The sequence below is a fragment of the Silurus aristotelis genome (genome assembly GCF_946808225.1).
Source record: "Silurus aristotelis genome assembly, chromosome: 22".
NCBI classification, from domain to species: domain Eukaryota; kingdom Metazoa; phylum Chordata; class Actinopteri; order Siluriformes; family Siluridae; genus Silurus; species Silurus aristotelis.
Genome location: NC_139595.1, coordinates 3,192,812 through 3,214,942, shown reverse-complemented (window position 1 = coordinate 3,214,942; position 22,131 = coordinate 3,192,812). Strand labels below are relative to the sequence as shown.

The window sequence follows — 22,131 nt, the reverse complement described above, 5'->3', positions numbered from 1 at the left end:
TCTCAATATACAATCCCGACTATGTTTCGAAAGTTCAGTGAATTGAGGGTTTTTTTTCTAGTGTTTTATTTTTAGTGTCTGCTATAAAAGCGAGGTTTTGAGTATCCTGCATCCGGATGAGTCGCTTAGATCGTTGTTTTGAGCTTTATTCTTAGTCTCAGGTGAAAAATTTCTATTGCTCAAATGACGCTCAAATGACACATAAATGTACATATTGAAGCATCTTACTCAAGTCAAAGTTCAACCCCTAAAAACAAAAGCCAGAGACAATAAATAGCTCCAAGACCTACATTAGAGGCTCCTGTGGGATCTTTTTTTTCTTCACATACTCATGGGGAAAGTTGGAACGCGTATATAACTGGGAAAGATTTAGTCCGCATTATGACTGACCAAAACAATACCCATTAACCATATTAAAAGGATCTCACTCTCCCATCAGCCCCGTGTGACTCCACACAGAGATTACAGCTTGTGTGTTTTGTGATGCAAATCAGGAAGCTCATTGAGAGTATCGAAGGCACCTGCCACCCTAATTCCTAGACCCACATGCCACACTGACCCTCCCCCATCTCTTGCTCACACAATCCTTTGTCAGATGGATGGCGCTGAACAAAGGCCTCGGATCGCTCGGAGCCATGAGCATAGAGCGAAAAACATACACTTTATGCATACACACTCACACACTCACACACACATGCCCCAATATATGTTTTATTTAATGTCTTAATTATGTATGAGGTTTCTGGGTGGTTAGTTTTGAAAGAGAAAGTGATTCAGAGGCAGAGTATATACAGAAGTAGAAACACATCCTAGACTTGTGTAAACATGTGTAAATATATATATATATATATATATATATATATATATATATATATATATATATATATATATATATATATATATATATATATATATATATATACACACACACACACACACACACACACACACACACACACACACACACGTTCTTACAGAATTGCCTTGGAAACAAGCAACAACAAACAATCTATTCTATTCTATAATCTATTATAGATTGAAAAATATAAATATATGGAACATATGGGACGGTGAACACTGCAATGTAGATACGAGTCAATCCAAAGTGAAGGAAAGATATTGCAGAACTGTGAAACAAACAAACAAACAAACAAACAAAGACTTTATAGCTGAAATTCATACAATTATATGCTGCTGATGATGACTACTTATTCACTTCATCTGCTTTTTTCATTAGCAATGAAAATGATGTTTAGGAAAAGTGAACACTGCACAGTAGATTCAAATCAGTCCAAACAAGCAAACAAACACATTATAGCTTAATAAATACAATTATATGAAATTGATGATAATTACTAATTCACTTCATCTGTTCGTTAAATTAACAATGATGTTTAGGAAAAGTGAACACTGCACAGTAGATTAAAATCGGTCCAAATGCTGGAAAGATCTTGTAGAATTTCATTAAAAACAAACAAGCAAACAAACAAATTATATACAATAAATACAAATCTATAGTGTTACTAGCTTCATCTCTATTAACAACCAAAACGATGTTTAGAAAAGTGAACACTGCACAGTAGAGTCAAATCGATCTAAAATGATGGAAAGATCTTGCAGAATTTCATTGAAAGCAAACAAACAAACAAGCAAACAAGCAAACAAACACTTTACAGACCAGTAAATACAAATCCATGGCATTATTTGCTTCACCTCTTCATTTACAACAAAACAACGTTTAGAAAAGTGAACACTGCACAGTACATTTGAGTCGATCCGGAATAATGAATCAATCTTGCAGCATTTCAATGCAAACAAACAAACGACAAACCAACAAACAAACACATGATAGCTCAAAAAACACAATAAAACCCATGCTGTTACTTGCTTTATCTGTCCATTTCATTACAACCACGAAAACTATTTTCAGAAACGCAAACACTAGGCAGTAGATTCGAATCAAACTCCTTTCACTGAAAGTGAACATCCTCTAGTTTCAGGTCAGAAAATGGAGCTTGTCACTTTGATTGAGAAGCATCACAAAAACAAAAAAATTTAATTCCACTCTCTCTCTCTCTTGCACTCACACACTCACACATACACAAAGACCCTCCGTGTGCATCGTCCAGTCTTTGAACGTCCCCCAATGTCACCCCTCAGTTCTCACTTAATCTACAAGCAGACACGGTGTGGAGAACGACGAGAACAAAAGGCAGCCCAGCAGGTCTTCGTCCCCCGTCCCTGTCAGCTCGTTAATACAAAATCGTAGCTGTTGATTCTTGTGCTGTAATGGGCAGCTCTGACTATACACCTAATCGCTCGTGTTGATTCAGAGCACCTTTGGGCTCAAGCACGATCCAGTGATTAAAGTTTTAATGTTGGGTTAACGGAAAGCCATCACAGAAGAAGCGGAGTATAATAGACATCTTATTATAGAGTGTAAAAGGTTTTATTTTTTTCAGTTTCTGTCCGGTTCGGTTTCTTACCTTTCTTTCAGGTTCTCTCAGGTTTTCTTTCCACTTTGGGGCTCCAAATAGTTTATATTCCTGTTTAACTCCATGTGTTCCTGAAATTGACGAATACTACGATTTTGGTTGGCGGTATCTCAAGGTTAAGGAAATATGCTCAGAACATATCGACCAAAGTAGGTCATTCATACACATACATCTGAGCAGCTATTGGGTTAAGGGGTCCTTGCTCAGAGGCCCAGGAGTGGCAGCTTGGTGTGGCGAGAATTTGAAACCAGGACCTTCAAATCTATGAGAAGATCTATGATCTTCAAAAACCATTCTAACAATTAAGCTTATATGGACAAAAGTTTGTGGACTCCACAAAATAAAATTCGCATATGCTTTTTGAAGAATGCTAAATGTTTTGCTCTGGAAATCTGGGACGTTTTTCTTTCTTTTTTTTTTTTTTTTTGTGCCGGAAATTTGAGGTTTTCACTTTTTGTTTTCTAATTCTTTTTTTTTCAAACATATGCCCTCAGACATTCAAAATAAAAAAGTGAAAATGAAAATGGATTACAATAAAAAATTAAATAAATAATACACCACAAAAAACTGTAAAATTCAATTTGTATAAAGTCAAATTCCATCATCCAAAATATCATCATCCAAATGTTATCATCCAAATATTGAAATTGTATTATTAATATTATTTATATTCTTATTATATTGTTTTATTGTTTCAAGCTAATTAATTTATTATTTAGTGTTTTGTTAGCCTTTATGTGAACAGTTTTTGTGTGTGTGTGTGTGTGTGTGTGTGTGTGTGTGTGTGTGTGTGTGTGTGTGTGTGTGTGTGTGTGTTTGTTTTTACATTTTTGTCTTCTATTAGGGTAAAACTGTTGGATTTCCGATTGTAATTCAATTTATTTTGCATTATTTTTATTTTATTTTTCTTTAATTTACTTCTTGTCTGCCTTCATTTATTGAGACTGAGAAATAACTGGATCATGTCAGCATGTGAAATTCTCTACAGTACATTCTCCAGGAAATGATTTCACTTCTAAACCATCAGTAGAATTTTTGTCTGAATTTTAAACCCACAAAAGAACACAATTCACCCTCTTCAGTGTGAGATTGAAAGTTGCCCTGTAAACACAAACGGCGATTAAGGCATGGAAACTCTCTCGAGTTGCAATCATCCATCTCATGTCAACCCATCATGCCGCAGGGCTTCTCCAGAGGCGGTGCAGGTACTGAAAACACCCTCCACTGCAACGAGTGTGGAAAGAATAGGGGATTCTCTGTCCACTGGCTAAAGCAAAGGGGTTTATAAAGTGAAATACCGTATTGATTACGATAAAAGGTCAGCAGAAAGCTTTCCTGGACGATGGAAGTCAGCATCGGATTACTGGAAAGGTGGAAGTTGGGATGGCTAAGTGCCAGAGATGCTGTCCATTTCCACAGCTGTATTAGCATGAAGTCACTGGACTAGCATGGTCTAGAAGAGACAAGCACTTGATGAGGCCTCCAACTTTGTTTGGGGAGGAGCCACACGTGATTGAAAAGGTCAGGTGTCCCAATACTTTTGTTCATATAGTGTGTCTTATACGGAGGTTTTCAGCTGGAGGGTTAAAGCCTAAATGTGTATCTAGCAAAGTGGTTGATTGGGAGACAATGTCTGTTGTGAAAAGCGCTATACAAATAAACTTGACTTGACTTGACTTGACTTGGTTTATCCAATCAATACTCAATACAAAAATTTGTTTAAATTTGTTAGACCCAATTTGGCCAATAAGTGTTTATGTGTTCCACTTATTTCATCATAATTTTACAAATGTCTTCATTTCTTTCATTTTTCATTCATTCACTCCCTCAATATGCAGATTTCTTTACCATTTAAGAGACATTTTTGAAGCTGAACATAAAGCGCAAAAGAATCCTGTCATAAAAAACAGAATTTGCCTCAATGTCTGTGTCTGAGTGAGTTTTCCTCTAAATAACTCAACAAACAGCCATTATTGTCTAAGTAGCTGGCAACAAGGGTCAGTACACCCTAACATGTCAAAACTGTGTCCAAATTGTATATTTTTTGTGAGCATCATCGTTATCCAGCTCTGCCTCAATCCTCTTGGTCATGGAATTCACCAGAGCTGAACAGGTTGTTGCTCTGATCCTCTCCCACTCCTCCATTAAGACATCACGAAACTGCTGGATGCCCCAGAGGTGCTCAATAGGTTTCAAGTCCGGAGACCTACTTGGCAGTTGTCATCTTGTGTTTGGGGTCATTATTATGTTGGAAAACGGCTGTTCAGCTGAGTTTCTAAACGAAGGGCATCATGTTCAGAATGTCACAGTTGAAATCCATGTTTCCCTCAATAAACAACTCCCCAGTATCAACAGCACTCATGCAGCCCCAGACCATGATGCTACCACCACCATGCTTGACTGTAGACAAAATACTATTTTCTTGGTGCTATTTATCAGGGTGTCGCCACACATGCTGGACACCATCTGAGCCAAACAAGTTTATCTTCAGACTACAAACTGTTTGCGGGCTTTCTCGTGAGCCAGCTTCAGAAGAGGCTTCTGGACCGGCAAATACAAATTGATGGCGTATGATCTGAGCGCTGACAAGAGGACCTTCCACTTCTGCAACCTCTAAAGCAACGCTGGCAGCACTCATGCGTCTGTTTTATGAAGTCAGCTTCTGCACCTAACAAACTAAACATTTTTAATCGACCATTCGAGGTCCGTTCCAAGTGGAACCAGTTTTGGAAGACCTCTGTATGAGCCTGTACTGTAACTCAGTTTCAGGGCTTACTGATCTTCTTATAGCCGAGGCGTCTTTGTGGAGAGCAACAATTCTCAAATCCTCAGAGTTCTTTGCCATGAGGTGCATGTTGAACATCCAGTGGTCAGTATGAGAGAATTGGACTCAAAGCAGCAAATTTTAACTGCTCTAATACAAGATACACAAGCAGATAAAATCATAAACTTGATGAGGATGTGTGACTTTGCACGGTTACATGACATACAGCTGTTATCACTTAGGGTGTACTCACTTTTTTTCATACTCTTTTACTATTGCACAATATATACTCTCCACCCCCAAAAAACTGTCAAGTCTAAATCAAGTCGAATTCATCATCGGTTCAAATGTGTTTTTATGTAGAGCTTTTCGTTGGAAAAAAAAACTGTGACCAGGATGAATGTCCAACTTTTAGCCATGTTGTTTTTTTCTTAGCATTTTACCCCATAATTTATAATGTTAAATATAATGTTATTCATCCTATAACATTACATATGATGTTATATATAATGTTATACATAATATTTATACTATAAGTCTTTGCAATGTTTTTTTAACTGCTGTTCATTCGAAAGAGAATAAAAAAAAAGTGGATGGAAGCTCGTCCGTTCGTCTGCAGTGGCACAGTTTCCTGATCCCAGGGCTTGGTGCAAGGCAGGTTAAACCTTGCCGAAACGGGAGAAGCCCATCGGTTCAGAATATGGACGAGTCCCAGGAGCCGAGTCTGACACAGATCCTCAGGCAAAGAGGCTGCATGTGTTCCCAGAATAACTTTACTTTATCCTCAACGTGATTTTCCTGATGTGGCTGCACTGATATGGAATTACGGTATTGGGAAAAGAGGGGACGGTTCATTCATTCATATAGTCATCAGTTGAGCGTTCTTGTTTTTTCCTGTCAGTTTTGGTTGAAACAGCTTTCATCGACATATTAGTCTATTTCTATTTAAACTACACTATATTTGTGGAAACTTGACTATAAGATTCGTATGCGCTTTTTGAACATTATTTTCCACATTTAGTGGCCATTTGCTGTTATAATAACCTCTACTCTTCTGGGAAGACGTTCCACTTGATTTTTTGGAGATTTGTGGAGATTCAAGGGATTTAGTAAAGTCAGGTACTTGTGTTGGTGTGGTGAGGAGGCCTGGGGTTCACATACATCCCAAAGGTGTTCAGTAGTGTTAGAGCTCTCTAGCAGGAGATCTTCCACACACTTTCAACCCATAAAATCATTTTTCAATGGAGCTGGCTTTGTGCACAGTCATGCTGGAACAGGTTTTGGTCTCCTAGTTTAAGTGGGGGGAAAATGTCATGCCAATCGCATCAGCGTGACACACAACCAGGATAGACAAATAGAAATTATAGCTGCAAGCAGCAGTTTGATGGACCAAGAACCCAAACTATGAGTATTCACTGGAAAGCAGGGCGGTAACTTGAGACACAGGGATTCCAGAGTGATTTGTAAGTTCTCTCATAATATAAATGTTTTGACCATGGACAGTAGTGGAATTCTTTAATGGTAGATTGAATGTTCTAGATGAACAAATGGGGAGCATGGAGTTTAGATGACACGAGCCAACCCTGGTGAGGACTGGATCAAATGAGATATAAGCATATTAAGCAAGTTTTTGTAACTTTTGACCAGTGGGAGGCACTTAGAGTTCAACGATTTTTACCAATTAATCAATCGATAGTTTTTAAAATGGATACTGGTTTAAAAAAACAAAAAAAATAACATTCCATGTAAAATAGTATTGAACTTATTAAAAAAATAATAAAACAGTACTGAATAAAAAAATGAATTCAAAATAAATTAAATATAAATGATATTAATTAAATTAATATATTGATAAATATTGAAAAAAATAAAAGACATGCATTCAAAATGAAAATAAAAAGTAACAGTAATCCGAAATGTATATAAAAAAAAGACACCTTAAATAAACAGTGCATGGCATCAGTGATTTCCCTCTAGAGGTCGCTTTTCATACTGTATAACGCAACCCAGAAAAACTATTGGTAGAGATTTACTGCAGATACCTGCCTGATAGTTCCAGCAATCAGAAATCAGTGCAGAATAATTTGCAAAGCCTATGAATCGGTTGACCTTTACTAGCATTATCATGAAATGTTGAAAACATGGTTTTGTTGTCAGATTCGTCAGACCATTGTCAAATTCTTATCAATTTTGGGACAAAATCCAGGATGGCAAAACAAATCTAATTAGGGACTCAGACATGCCTGACCTATAAAATGTAGATAAACATTCTTTCGGCTTCTCCTATTAGGGGTCGCCACAGCGGATCATCCGTATTCGTGATCTGCATGTTCGATTTGGCACATGTTTTTACGCTGGATGCACTTCCTAACGCAACCCTCCCCATTTATCCGGGATTGGGACCAGCACTACCTATAAAATGTACTGATGAATGATACTCAGTTAAAATTTGACCTAATGGTGACCCCGAACCATTGACAGCACCCAATTAGTCTGCCAAATTTCCCAATTTTTTTTAAAAGACAATTCTATAGGCTTTCATAGGCACCCTAGCTAGAAGAGAAAGAGGAGGAAGAAGAAGGAAAGGTAGAATAACAATAGGGCCTTTTGTCTTGGGCCTAACAAAAGCCTACAAGTCTTCAGTGCATTGCCCCCTAAAAATACAGCACCGTCCAAGAAATTACTCAAACAAACTCATTTCAATTTGGATCCTTTTGTTGAAAATATTAATTGAAACTTAAAGCAAATCATGTTATAGTTGCAGCGGAATGTCATACACATCAGCTCATCGTCAGACAGCTTTCAGAGCGTAAAAATAAGAAATTGGATACACAACATTGTATTGCACTGCTTTCATCACTATACACACATACACTTTCTCTCATAAACAAACACACATACACTCTCTCTCATACACACACACACACACACACACACACACACACACACACACACACACACACACACACACACACACACACACACACTCTTACCCTTCTGAAACCCTGCAGCTGCTCAAACTTTGGCACAGAATTCCAAAATTTGACCTCAGAGAGAACATTCTGCTTTTTTTGTCTTTTTTCAGTTTTCATTTAAACTGTGAAATGCCACAGGGGCAAACACTAAATAGAAATGTCAGCGTTCATTAAGCTGCGCTCTTCTGTCGTGGGTCTTCGCCCCCCTGACTTGCGTCGCTCCGAATCCTGCAGGTGAAAAGTGCTGTAATTTCCCTCTTTCCCTGAAAATGCAGTATCTCATTCAATATTCATGATGGTGAGGAGAAGAATACTCCCTCCTAAAACGCTTTACAGATCATTACATTGTGACAAGAGGGTAAAAAGTTAGCAACTGGAATTAGGGTCGTGCATTCTATATACTGAAGATACGAATGAGTTTCAGATCAGGATTATAGACACAAGAGATGGCACCAAAGCAAGTTTAATTGGATTAGCACCAAAACCTGGGGAATTAACCGTCTGGGTTTTTTTTTCCTCGTAACGCTAAAACGAACTTAAATTACTCTTTGTTTTTTTGATCGTACAGATATAATAGTAAATACATCATTCGAATCTGTAAAGGGTCGACAGACAGGGGGCGCTCTCTCTCATCTCTGTCTTCTCTCTTCACAGACACATCAATAAAACAACCTGAATCTCAGTGAAAACTGACCTCACAGACATCATAAATACATGAATAGAAATCATGAAATGTCTACTTTTAAATAATCCAAATAATTCGGATCGAAAACATAGATTATTTGCTTCCGTATTACGTATAGAGGTTAGAAGAGGTACAGGTGCTCTGGTATCACCTCATTAACGTCTGTGTGGAAACATATCAAATCGTGACCTGATGATTTACGTCATTTAAAACACCATCATTTCTTTAAAACATTTACAATAATATTTGGTCTTCATGCTCTATGTTGAGTTTGGTTTCACTAATAATAAACAGACATTTGCATAAAGCATCAATATTTGTCCATGCTCATGTTGATTAGAGTATTAAAAACTTCAAAACGATTAATCACGATTAAATATTTATTCGATTGACAGACCGAATATTAATATGATGTAAGGTTTCGTTACCAGCGTGACCCTTAAACAGGTCGTAGTAATGGTTACTTTTTACTTAAGTACATTTCAGAGCCCAAAATTCTTTACTTTCACTTAAGTAAATAAAGTGTAGTCAGTACTTTTTCCACCTTTGCTCAATACTCCCATAACCTGATGAAATATTAACCCATAACAAAATGTTCAGAGCCCAATTCAGAATGTTCACGATTTAGTCTCCAACTTCTTGCTCACTGCCTGAAGTCTCTGTTCTCCCTGTTTCACTCTGTCAGAATCCCCATAATACACGCACTCTATCCATCTATTTATTTATGTCTCTCTCACCCTCTCTCTCTCCTTAAGTGACCTGAATTACTCTTTCACTCCTCCTGCCTATCTACTAAGAACACTCTCTATCTATCTATTTCCTTGTGCCACTCCCTCACTCCATCGTGCTGAACTTGACCTCGCCAGTGCTTCATCTGAATTTCCACAGTGATCACAGCAACGCTGATCATCCGCATGCATTATTAATCAAGGCGGCACGGCTGCTATACTCTCAGCCCCATTAACCCGCATCGAAAATGTTACGCATTAGCTAATTGTGCATGACGATGCGGGTGTCCAAAAGACACTGCGAAGTTCCTCATGGAAACAGAGCTCAGAGCTGCTTTTGTGTGCGCTACTCTAAAGGCTGCTGACTTCCTTTAGTTTAATCCAAACAAATTATGACCACAATTATTAAAAAAAAACGCAGGCCATGAAATTTTCGTAAAAATATCACAATATCACAAGTAGCCATCATCTGTAGGTATCATTCTCCAGAAGCTGATTGACTGTAATTTGATGCTGGACTTCATGTCAGTGTTCATTTCCAGGCATGATTTTAGATGCTTTTTTATGTCTGTTATCTGACACCACAATGTTTTGTCGAAAAGCCTCGAATTCCTGGCGGCAGAAGGAAGTTATTGGGTAAAAAAGCAATGGTCTCCAAAATCCCGTGAATAAGAACTGTGGAAAATAAATGGCTTCTTGAGAAGAACTTGAGGCAGGCATGGTCTTGGTTTACCTTGGCTAGCTAGCTAGATAAATAGACCAAGACCAGACCTGCCTCAAGAAGTAAAAATCCTGATAGATAGATAGATAGATAGATAGATAGATAGATAGATAGATAGATAGATAGATAGATAGATAGATAGATAGATAGATAGATAGATACTAACATGTTTCACTGTAATACATGTGTTTTCAAGGTAATAGTTATTGTAACTTCCTTAGACTTCTGTGCATCCCTGTCCCACTGTACTTGTCTACATCGTCTACACTACAAAAATGTAATGAGTGAAAGTAAAAAGTTGTACTTGAATTTGTACTTCATTACTTCTCATCACTGCTCAGCACAGTCCTCCAGACTGATCATCTAATCAATGCTCTATTTTAATGAACTTATAAGACTTATGGTTTTTCCCCTAATGGATGACCAAATATCTGAAAAACTCCCCTTGACTTTACATCCTTCTAAACCCAAGGAATTATTGCCAAAAAACCAAACACTGATGTCTTCAGCGACCTCTGACTGAGAAATGAGAATTCCTGATGATTTAAGAACTGCACAGTTGAGAAGTCAAGTCAAGTCAAGTTTATTTCTATAGCGATTTTCACAACAGACATTGTCTCAAAGCAGCTTTACAGAAATCAACAGTCAAGGTGAATGGTGTGTGTTTATCCCTGATGAGCAGCCGTGGCGACTGTGGCAAGGAAAAACTCCCTAAGATGTAATGAGGAAGAAACCTTGAGAGGAACCAGACTCAAAAGGGGAACCATCCTCATTTGGGTGACATCAAGAGTTTGATCATAAATCTTTCAACAGTACAGAACACTGGAGAGTGAGAACTAACATGAGTACTGGAGTATAAGATTATGAGTAAATGTTCTTTCTACAGTCTTTGGTATTAAAGTAGGAGCTACTGAGTTCAACATTTGTGATCATCACAGGTCCAGCATCAGCTTCTCCATGCCAGAGCCTTTAAACACTCCAGGAGGTCCAATGTCAAACTCCACACATGCAGTGGGATCCAATTGGCACTTGTACGTCTCTAGATGGTTCAGGATGTTGGCATCTACTTCTTCAAAGTCCATAATCTTCATGAGGTGGGACGTGACTGGAGCTGGCCAAACCTCAGGAAGCCTCGGGATGGGGAGAGAAAGAGAAGCAGTGGAGAGGAATTAGCGTAGCTGCTGTTCATGATATTAACAGCACAAGTTGATAATGTGATGTGATCAGATGTTCTGGAGCACAAGGTTATAATGTGATGTGTGTTATGTATAGGCTTTGCTAAAAAGATATGTTTTTAATCTACACTTAAACTGGGTGAGTGTGTCTGAGCCCCGAACACTGTCAGGAAGACTATTTATTGAGAAGAAATGGCTTTGTGATAAGCAACTCACCGGATGTTCTGGAGGTAAAAAGAGACGTTTATGTTTACCTTCACATTAATGAATTATGCCAGGTTTAAATGTATACTGTGTTTGGGTGTTGGCTTTGACATTTTATTTTAGCTGACAAGCTCCTGGCAATGAGAATGAGAACAAAGGCTGTGTGCTCTCATAGCTCGCATTGCGAATGCAGAAAGAGTCACAGCCGTCTGTCTGCAAGATTAATGCACTCCCTGTCTGTCTACTGGCACCAAGGAGGGAACCACATCATTCTCTGTAGTGGACTCAGACTGTGAAGCTATACACAGACAGGCAAAAAGACATCAAAATTGAAGTAGGTAGATGGATAGATGGATGGATGGATGGATGGATGGATGGATGGATAGATAGATAGATAGATAGATAGATAGATAGATAGATAGATAGATAGATGGATGGATGGATGGATGGATGGATGGATGGATGGATGGATGGATGGATGGATGGATAGATAGATAGATAGATAGATAGATAGATAGATAGATAGATAGATAGATAGATAGATAGATAGATAGATAGATAGATAGATAGATAGGTAGGTAGACAGACTTAAAAAACTGATTGTACACTTGCTTCACGGAGGACGTCTTTGGCTGCAGTAGCATTGAATTTTCCATTGACTTGAAATAGAAGACCGAAACCAGCTCCATGAAGATATGCTTTACATGGCTTAGAGCGGCCTCAACCCTATTGAACACTTTCGGGATGATTTGGAACATTGACTGCACTCAAAATCTGTATTTAGACGATTGTAGCTGAATCCGCACAAATCTCCACGACCAGACGCTATTTATTATTATTCCTTTTATTATTTCTGATATTCAAATATTTCTTCCAAGCTACGTCCACCAAACTCAAAACAGACCTTCAGCTGATTTTTAGTTTCACGTTTGGAATTGTGTTTTTTTTCCAAAATTCCCATTGACTTCCATCCTATATTTTGTTGACCATTAAAGACAATGCCTTCGATACCCCCAAAGACCTTCCATGTGGAAGATCTTGTCGAAGTCACTCAGATCCTTACACTACCAATTCTTTTTGTCCAACACATCGACTTCGGGGACGAAATGTTTACTTGCTGCATGATATATACAACTATTGACGCCACGGCGAGATCATTTTTATTCACTTCAGCACTGTGCTAAGGGTATAACAAGAGACAGATATACATTGTAGGTAGACTCGAAGACAGATAGGAATAGAAAGTTTCACACAAGACAAAGAGTAGACAGAGTGATAGGCAGATACAGAAAGATGTTTAGACAGATGGGTAGACAAGAAGTGATAGAGAAAAACTGAAAGAGAGATAATAAAAGATAATAGATGCAGTTCAAATGTGTGACAGAACAAACTTTCCAGGACAAACAGAAGCTAGCTCTTTCAGCTCACTGCTAATGGTTAAAAACTATGAAAGAATCTGTTTTTTTCCCCTTACATTAAGAGTACACATTTATCTCTATGTCTTTCATTTTTGTTTTGATCTCTCTCTTTCCCTTTACTTCCTTATATGCATAGTAATGGCTGGAAGCTAAACGCTGGTAATGGTGGGCTTCATTGAAATAGACGTCAAATGTTTTTGTGCTGTAGAACGTAAAGGCTGATAGGTGTTTTTTTTTCCCTCCACAATATGGCTGCATGCCTGAGTTCCTTTACTGCAGCCGGAGATGGAGAAACACGATTAACGTTCCGCTATCTGCTCACGCTAATGGAAGCTTAAAGGCAGCGTTTAATGGGTTGGACCGGCGTAAGGAAATTTCATTTACCTCCGTCCACTCTTCACTCTTTGCTGCCTTCACCCAGGATGAAAGCAGAATAAACGCAGGAACTTTTCTTTCCTGGAATCAGCCTTTTTTTTTCTTTCTGTTTACTTTTGACATCATGATAAATGCAACAAGAAGGGATTAGCTTTGTCACTTTTCCATGCTTTATTCATAAGAAGCGCATATCCTCTCAGGAGCGTCTTCAGAGTTGTGTCTGGATTTAATGCTGAAACTCTGTGCACCACAATTCAGACCTCAGAAGTAATGTAGCAGTTAGATGGTATCTCGAAGCTTCATTAAATTGCTTACACGAGCAACTGTTGGTGCACTGTATTATATAAAATAATAAAATGCATAATAAGACGATGTGCTGGATCAAGTGCTATTTTCGCATTTTGAGATTTTAATTCTTGTCATCATTTTTGTCCCATTTCAAATGTCTTTTGCTTTTGTGTGGCTTTGACGTACGTTTCAACTGCGAAGAAGAACATTATTTTAATATTTCAGTCCGTATTTTCTATCCCGGGGCAAATACTTACATTTAAACATGGTTGTGTACATGAAAACGACACACAGGAAATTTGCACATCAATACCCGTGACCCAACTCTAAATATACTCAACTTTATATGTGTTAATATGAATATACAATATGAAATTTTAAATACCGTTTATATTTAAATTACCCAATGAAGCTTGACGGTTTCAGGTCCATTTTACCAACTCACTTATACGAGACGTTCCGTTTTAAATTTGCTTGTTCACACTGTGGTGCAATTATATTTGGGAAAAGCTTCTGAGAATAGGAAGCCAATTGAGCCATCATTCCCTTTAGAGGACACCCTGGGTATTTTTAGAATCATCTCAAGTCAGCACTTTGGCTGTGTTTCGAGGCATAATGAGGCAAGGGGTTAAATAAGGACAGCTTTAGAAGTCTTTATTACATATTGCAACAAAGGTGAGGTTAATGAAGCAATATTAGGTAGTATATGATTCTAGATTAGCATACTGGAAAGAAAACTGCACGTGTTCGCGTTTTAAAACAGATTCAGGTTCGGATCTTATTGCATGACTGTGATCGTGAGGTAAAATTGCTACTTCAGCATTTGCACACAGAGATGGTAATTGTGCAGGACCAGCAGTGGACAGTAAGGAAGTACAATGATCCCCCGGAACGTCTTAGAACGTGACCCCCGCGAGTTCCGAAAATACCCGCGAATCTTGGACGCAGCCCATATGGTACCTTATTGTATTCATTTAGACATTATGTCACTTCAATAGAATAACGTGTTTTAAAAAATGTTAGGAAATTTGTTAGCGAAAACGTAGTTTAAAATGTTATTCCTAACGTTCCTGGACATTCGGTGGTATCTACTGATCACCAACATACAGTTCAACAGCAACCATGTTGAGATTGATAAATGATATAAGAAACGGTAGTAACATTATTTGCTTGGAATGGCCATGACCTAGATGATTTCATACAAAAGAAAATCTAATGATTTGCAGAGAGGTATACTACCCTACTGTTCCTCATTCTTATTCCAACCATTCCAGGTCCCTGATTTCTTTGATTATTCTAAGCACTAGCTCCAGTGCTCTAGTTAGCTTTTTCACTCTTACTAATGGCCAGGATGCGGAGAGAATGACCTATCCACCTTTACCATATTTCCTGCCTGAAAAACAAACCGCACATAAGCAGTTATACCCATAATCATTTTTACAGCAGCGCCCCCAGGAAACAAGTGGATCCTGTGTGCATACTGAGAACTTTCAGAGGGCTTCTCAAATATTTTTTCTTCTCTTCTGTTTGAGTAAGTGTATTGATTTTATACATTAAAAGCTTTTTAGAAGTGGAAAACTTTGCAGGTTTGTGCCACCTGCCAAATGTAATTATTATTGGCCTTGCTAGTCTTTACCCCCCCACACTCATCCAGCATGCAATCTAGTCACTTGTTTTGAGCACCTTGCCAACCAAGGTCATCCCGAAAATGTGGGTGTTTCACAAAAGAGACATGTGTCACGTGTATTTTTTGCCTTTGTGTGAGAAACTTAAGGTCATGCCAGCCCACCCTTGCAACCTTCTCATTATGCAAAGGGGCACACCGATTACTGCCCCTATTAGCACTGGTTGCAGTTCTTATCGTGACCACTAGGTCATATTTGTATGCAGCTAAAATGAGGTGCAAACTCTGCAAATTGGAATTTTAGCAAAATGAACAAGACAACACAACCTGAATTCCTCCTTATCCTATTTGTGATAAAAAAGCAAAAAAAAAGGCGAATGTTCTGGAAATTCTGTAAGAAGTTCAAAGTAATTATTTAGAGAATAAAGACAAGTTCAAGGACCATCGTTTTTCCATTATTGCTGTGTTTTTTTCTCATCTGACAGACTGAGAGACTTGATAAGTGGCTGAACTGGGAAACTTTACTTCAGTCCAGATTGGGGCCGATTGCAGTGCATAACATAAAAATGTTCTTTTTGCATTGCAAGCTGATGCAGACGGTTATAACATTATGCGTGGGTTATTGTTCGAATGCGATCATATGCATTGTTTCTATAATAACAGCACCAACTATACGATCATAATGTACACGAGTGCACATTTTAATCACAATGCACAAAATTGTAGGAGCCTCTCACAGTTCCTTTATGTCATCTCAGGGAGTTTTTTATTTTGTTCTTAAATTGGTGAGGGTTATTTTATTGTTTATAAAATGCAAAGACAAGCACGTGTACGTTTTCCTCATGTCGAGTAATCGATCGATGCGAGTGCACTTTGAGCTCGTATCTGAGAGCAGGGAAATCTGCTAGAGACTGTCGGAGATAAAGATCACATTTCTCAGCAACTCTGCTTCCTCTGTTCCTGAGCCCAGAGTCCTGAGGATTTCCCCAGCTATATTATTACTTTGTCTAAATATTACACTACTAGTGTGGGGGTGTTTGTGTACATATTTGTGCGTGTGTGTATGCACACATTTATTTCCGTAATTCCCTGAAAGTGTCTATTTAAGCAATACTGGTTCAGCAGTTCTCCGTGATTTCTTTTTTTTGCTTTGCACAGAGATTAAACGATACACTCAGGGACTCGACTATTGCTATTCATAAATACAATTTTGTTTGGAAGGGAAATTTATAATCCTGTCTAATCTCTGCAGCTCAACCTTGTAATACAACACACAAAGTTATTATTTTGGTTTTGGATGATATTTGGGGTGTCTGAGCCTGTTTATGTGCTTGCTCAGCATTGGGACTATTAATGGCTTTCTGGATGGGGTTTATTACACAGGGATAAAGTTGAAATATAGCAGAAGGTTTGTGTGTTCTTTTTGAACATCCAACTCCACATTTAGTCCCTATTTACTGATGTAACCTCCACACTTCTGGGAAGATGTTCCACTAGATTTTGTTGAGATTTTGGCTCATTCAGTCACACAGGTGTTAGTGAAGTCTAATGAGGTATGTGAGGTCTGGGGTGCAGTCAGCGTTCACAGTCATCTCAAACCTATGTGAAGCATATATTGGCTTTGTGCATAGGGGAATTGTTATGCTGGAAGAGGTTTGGATCTCCAATTCAAGTGAAGTGAACATTTCATTTTACAGCATCCAAAGGCATCCTATACAACTGTGTGCCAACTTCATGGTAACAGTTTGGAGTTAGATGATCCGCTGTGGCGCCCCCTAATGGGAGAAGCCGAAAGAAAAAGAAGAAGAAGAAGACTTTTTTTTCCAGAACTTTTTTTGGAAAAAGCTCTAATGGACAGTTTTTTCCACACTAATTTATCTTAGTTGAACAAACACAGATTTTTTTTTTTTTGCTAATGGCGTATTACAGTCATTGTAAAGCTTCATGCTTTGTAACATTTCTCATTAGTTCCTGGAAAGGCACAGATCGTCATCTCTGCATGTCCAAACGTTCGTCTAGGCCGAAACCCCCCGACCACCTGTTCAGCTATTTTCGTGTAGGGAAGTGTTAAAGCTGTGTTCTTGAAAGCTGTCAATCTTCCGATATGCACATTGAAAGTATAATGAGGGTGAATTTATAATGTAAAACGTTATTGGTGTAGCTTTGCTCGAATTATCTGAATGATTTCATCCTCGAAGTGGATTAAAAACAGTGCAAATAGATTATGTATGCACTTTATTTAATACCGTTTTATCATTATTCAATATATTTTGTCATATTTGTTTTGATTTTCTCGTATTTTTATATTTATAGATCCTTTTATCTGATGCACAATTTTCTGAGCAGCCGATCAGGTTTACATTTCACTGCAAGTTGTATTTTGTGTAGGGTTGCAAAATTTCAAAGATTTTCCAGACTTCAATGCTGACGATTAGCCCTTTCTCTGCTCTGTTCACTTTCAAAAATCATAATGTGGAGTATTTCTTGCATGTTTGAGCACTTTGTGTAATTCGAATCCTCATCTGTGTGTGTCAGGGTGTGTGCTTCACCGTAATGAATTTCTAAACTCGAAATGGGAGAGCAATGAGACACTGTAAGAGGTCGAGGATTTGCTTCACCATCTCATGCTCAACAGCAATATATGAGAAAATGACTAGAACATTCTGGTATTCCTGTTTAAGAGCAGTGCCTGATGAAGACAAACTACATTTTGTTATTGTTTTTAAGTAAACAATGAGAGCAAAAATATTGGGACACCTGCCTTTTCTGGCCATGAGCGGCTCTTCCCCAAGTCTTTAGAGGCGGTAGAATGAAAGTTCCCTTTCTAGAAGACCCAAACCTGTTCAAGCATGATGATGCCCATGTACACAAAGCCAGCTCCTTGTAGATATGCTGTACATGAGTTGAAAGTGTGTCGAAGCTCGTGAGTAGTCTGCTATAGAGCTCAAACCGTATTGAACACTTTTGGGAAGAATGTGAATACTGACTACACCCCAGGCCTCCTCATCTCCCCTACATCAGAACATGACTTTTCTTACACCCTGGTGGCTGAATGAATCTCACACAGATATCCACAAAATCTGGTGCAACATCTTCCCAGAAGAGTGGAGGTTTTTATAACGGCACTGTGGAACGCACATGCCAATCTTACGGTCAGGCTTCCACAAACTATATGTCCATATAGTGGGCCATGAAACCTTTAGCTTAATTATCAGAAACTAAGAAAACAACTTGATTATAGAGAGCTCGTTGGTTTAGGGATGAGGAAATGGAATAAAGGCATCAGAAGGCATCAGTTTACAAAAAAAAATTAAGTGTTTAAAATTTACCACACACACACACACACACACACACACACACACACACACACACACACACACACACACACACACACACACACACACACACTGGTAAACTAAAGCTATGCTGTTTTAAACTGTTCATAGTGAGTTTGCCAGGGTGCGATCCGGTGAAGAAAACCTGTTCAGAGGTTTCACAACTGCTGTCCTAGCACCTTCTTCACTGGGTGACATTTAGAGAAGGGTATTACTCACAGTTTCATGCTCGATGAGACGTGATACATAGACATAATATCGCTTATTCGCACTGGAGGCAGCAGGAGGACATCAGGATGGTGTTTCCAGAAGATTTTCTTCAACCTGGATATTTTTAATAGGTTTCATTTGACAATTTTGGATGAGGGTATTAAGAAACGAGATGCTTACACATTCTATGAGATTATTGTTTCTTGATTAATGGATGGCTGATATTTCAGTGGTGTTTGGGTCAACTTTGGCCCATGACTGTAATAATCATTAAAGCTACTTGACTTGACTTGAATGTGTTCTGGCAATGCTTTTAAGGAACAGGGATTAAGAACCAGGCCAGGGTTAAAGGCAAATAGACTATTCCTAAAATAAAAACCTGTCCCTGTCTGGGAAAAAAACCTGAGACTGGGGTGGAGGTTCATATTCCAACAACCTTCAAGCATGCGGCCAAAACTACTTTGGAGTGCTTTAGAATGTCAGAGCGCAGCCCTCAACTTGATCGAATTTCTGTTCACATAGTGGTTTTTATGCAATCTGCGAAAGAGGGAAAATTCTGATCATGCTATCTTCAGATTAAGCTTGCTATCATCTCTTGTAATTGTATCACGCTAATAGTATTGTAGTAATCATTTCTCTTTCTGTTGTCTTCCTCTGTCTCTCTTTCTTTATTTCCAGTGAAGTGTGATGAGGTCCTGGCGAGTCCTCTCCCCTACAGCGCCTTCAGCAGCTCTTCTGTACTGGCTTCTGATTTTGGCGCAGGCTACGCTAAACTCAACCGCAGAGCCGGTATGAAGACACACACATACACACACACAAACACACCTGCAGAACATTGTAAGAAATAAGAAAGTCCTCACTGATCTGAGAACAGCATAGCTGTGGTTTGCCATTATGTCTCAGGGTGCGATTCGATAAAGAAGACTTGTTCAGAGAATTCTCCCCTGCTGTCCTGGAACCTTCTTCAGTGGATGACATTTAGAGAAGGGTATTACTCAGGGTTTGATGCTCAATGAGACGTGACACATAGACACGATAGCGCTTGCTCGCACTGGAGGCAGCAGGAGGACATCAGGAAGACATCGGGAAGTGTTTCCAAAAGATTTGCATCAACCTGGATATTTTTAATAGATTTCAATTGACAATTCTAAATGACGGTATTAGGAAACGAGATGCTAACACATTATATGTGATTATTTTTACCCGGGTGGCTGATATTTGAGTGGTGTTTGGGTCAAATTTGGTCCAGAATGCAAATCATTCCAAGATGATGTGCTCACTCGATATATATTGTTCTGAAATCTAACTAGCCAGCTAGCTTGGTCAATGTTAGCATAAGAACCTGGCTATGTTCATTTAATTGAAAACCTGGTTATGGGGAAGTGGTAACTCAGTGGTTAAGATGTTGGACTTCTGATTAAAAGTATGAATTCCAGCACCACTATGCTGCCACTGCTGGGCCCTTAAGCAAGGCCCTTAACTTAACTGCTCTGTGTGTAAAATGACAAATGTAGGGCACTGTGCATAAGGGCAAACAAGTAAGAAAAACACAACAGGGTGTGAAGCTGTTGGAGAACAATCAATGATGAGGTGGTGTGATGTGGGTAACCGATTGTGAAGTAATGGAAGACCTGGAGAGTTTTATTTCACTTATATTACAGCGGTTTTCCAGTGCTACAGATTTTAATGTATTAAATACAGCTGTGGACAGTAAGAAAGTAAATGTAATTTGTTACTGTGCTTAAGTAGCTTTTTCACGTATCTTTACTTTATTGAAGTGTTTCCATTCGGGGAGACTTTTACTTTCACTTCACTACATTTCAAAGTCAAACATCTCACTTTTTACTCAATCAGCACTTACTTTTTATTTATGAGGATAAAAATTGTACTTGTCAGACACACAGCAAGCCACCAATCAGGGTCGAGCACGCGCTGTGTTTTAATCTTGTTTTGATTGGCGCTTAGTGGAATCTACTGATCACCAACATACAGTTCGGCGTCAGTTCAACAGCAAGCAGAACAGTTAGAGAGGAATAAATGATGGAAGACACTCCAGACTAACTTGCCAAAACACTTGTGGCCTCATTTGCATGATTTCTTTTTAAGTCATTGAAAAGAAGGTTCTGGGCTCATGATCATTTTATTATATATCAATCAGTGTTTGACTCATTAATATCATTTTATTAACAGATTGTTGCAATAAGAGTAACATTAGAGTCTTTTCACATGAACTTAATTGATTAAGCAAAGTCTTGTGACGTTTAATTGAACGTTTAAAATGAGCACTTTTACTTACTAGAATAGAGTATTTTACATCGTGTATCTCTACTTTTGCTCAAGTACATGGTTTGTGTACTTTGTCCATCACTGAATAAATAACATATAACATGTTATCCATATAGAAATAGAGTTGCTGTTAAAGAAAATGAGTTGATGCCTTTTAACCAATCAGATTTGAGAATGTGTAGCTATGCTGTGAAGACACGGTACAGTGTTGAATAATTCAGAGTAGGAAGGATGCCTGGAAAATGTGGGTGGGGCAGAAAGAGGACGAGGTGGTATTTTTAATTTGCATATCATGCATATTTACAGTGAGGAAAATAAGTATTTGAACACCCTGCTATTTTGCAAGTTCTCCCACTTAGAAATTATGGAGGGGTCTGAAATTGTCATCGTAGGTGCATGTCCACTGTGAGAGACATAATCTAAAAAAAATAATCCATAAATCACAATGTATGATTTTTTAACTATTTATTTGTATGATACAGCGACAAATAAGTATTTGAACACCTGAGAAAGTCAATGTTAATATTTGTTTGTTTGCAATTACAAAGGTCAAACGTTTCCTGTAGTTTTTTACCAGGTTTGCACACACTGCAGGAGGGATTTTGGCCCACTCCTCCACACAGATCTTCTCTAGATCAGTCAGGTTTCTGGCCTGTCGCTGAGAAACACGGAGTTTGAGCTCCCTCCAAAGATTCTCTATTGGGTTTAGGTCTGGAGACTGGCTAGGCCACGCCAGAACCTTGATATGCTTCTTACAGAGCCACTCCTTGGTTATCCTGGCTGTGTGCTTCGGGTCATTGTCATGTTGGAAGACCCAGCCTCGACCCATCTTCAATGCTGTAACTGAG

General features: G+C 38.5%; 1 protein-coding gene across 1 annotated transcript in view; it reads left to right on the top strand.

The window, feature by feature from the left end:
- cntnap2b (contactin associated protein 2b) overlaps nt 1–22,131 on the top strand; it is a 53,770-nt gene that overhangs the window by 2,239 nt on the left and 29,400 nt on the right. Inside the window, exon 2 of the mRNA XM_083525263.1 lies at nt 19,676–19,786. Within this exon, the coding sequence (XP_083381389.1) occupies nt 19,676–19,786 (111 nt within the window). The remainder of the gene's footprint in view (nt 1–19,675; nt 19,787–22,131) is intronic.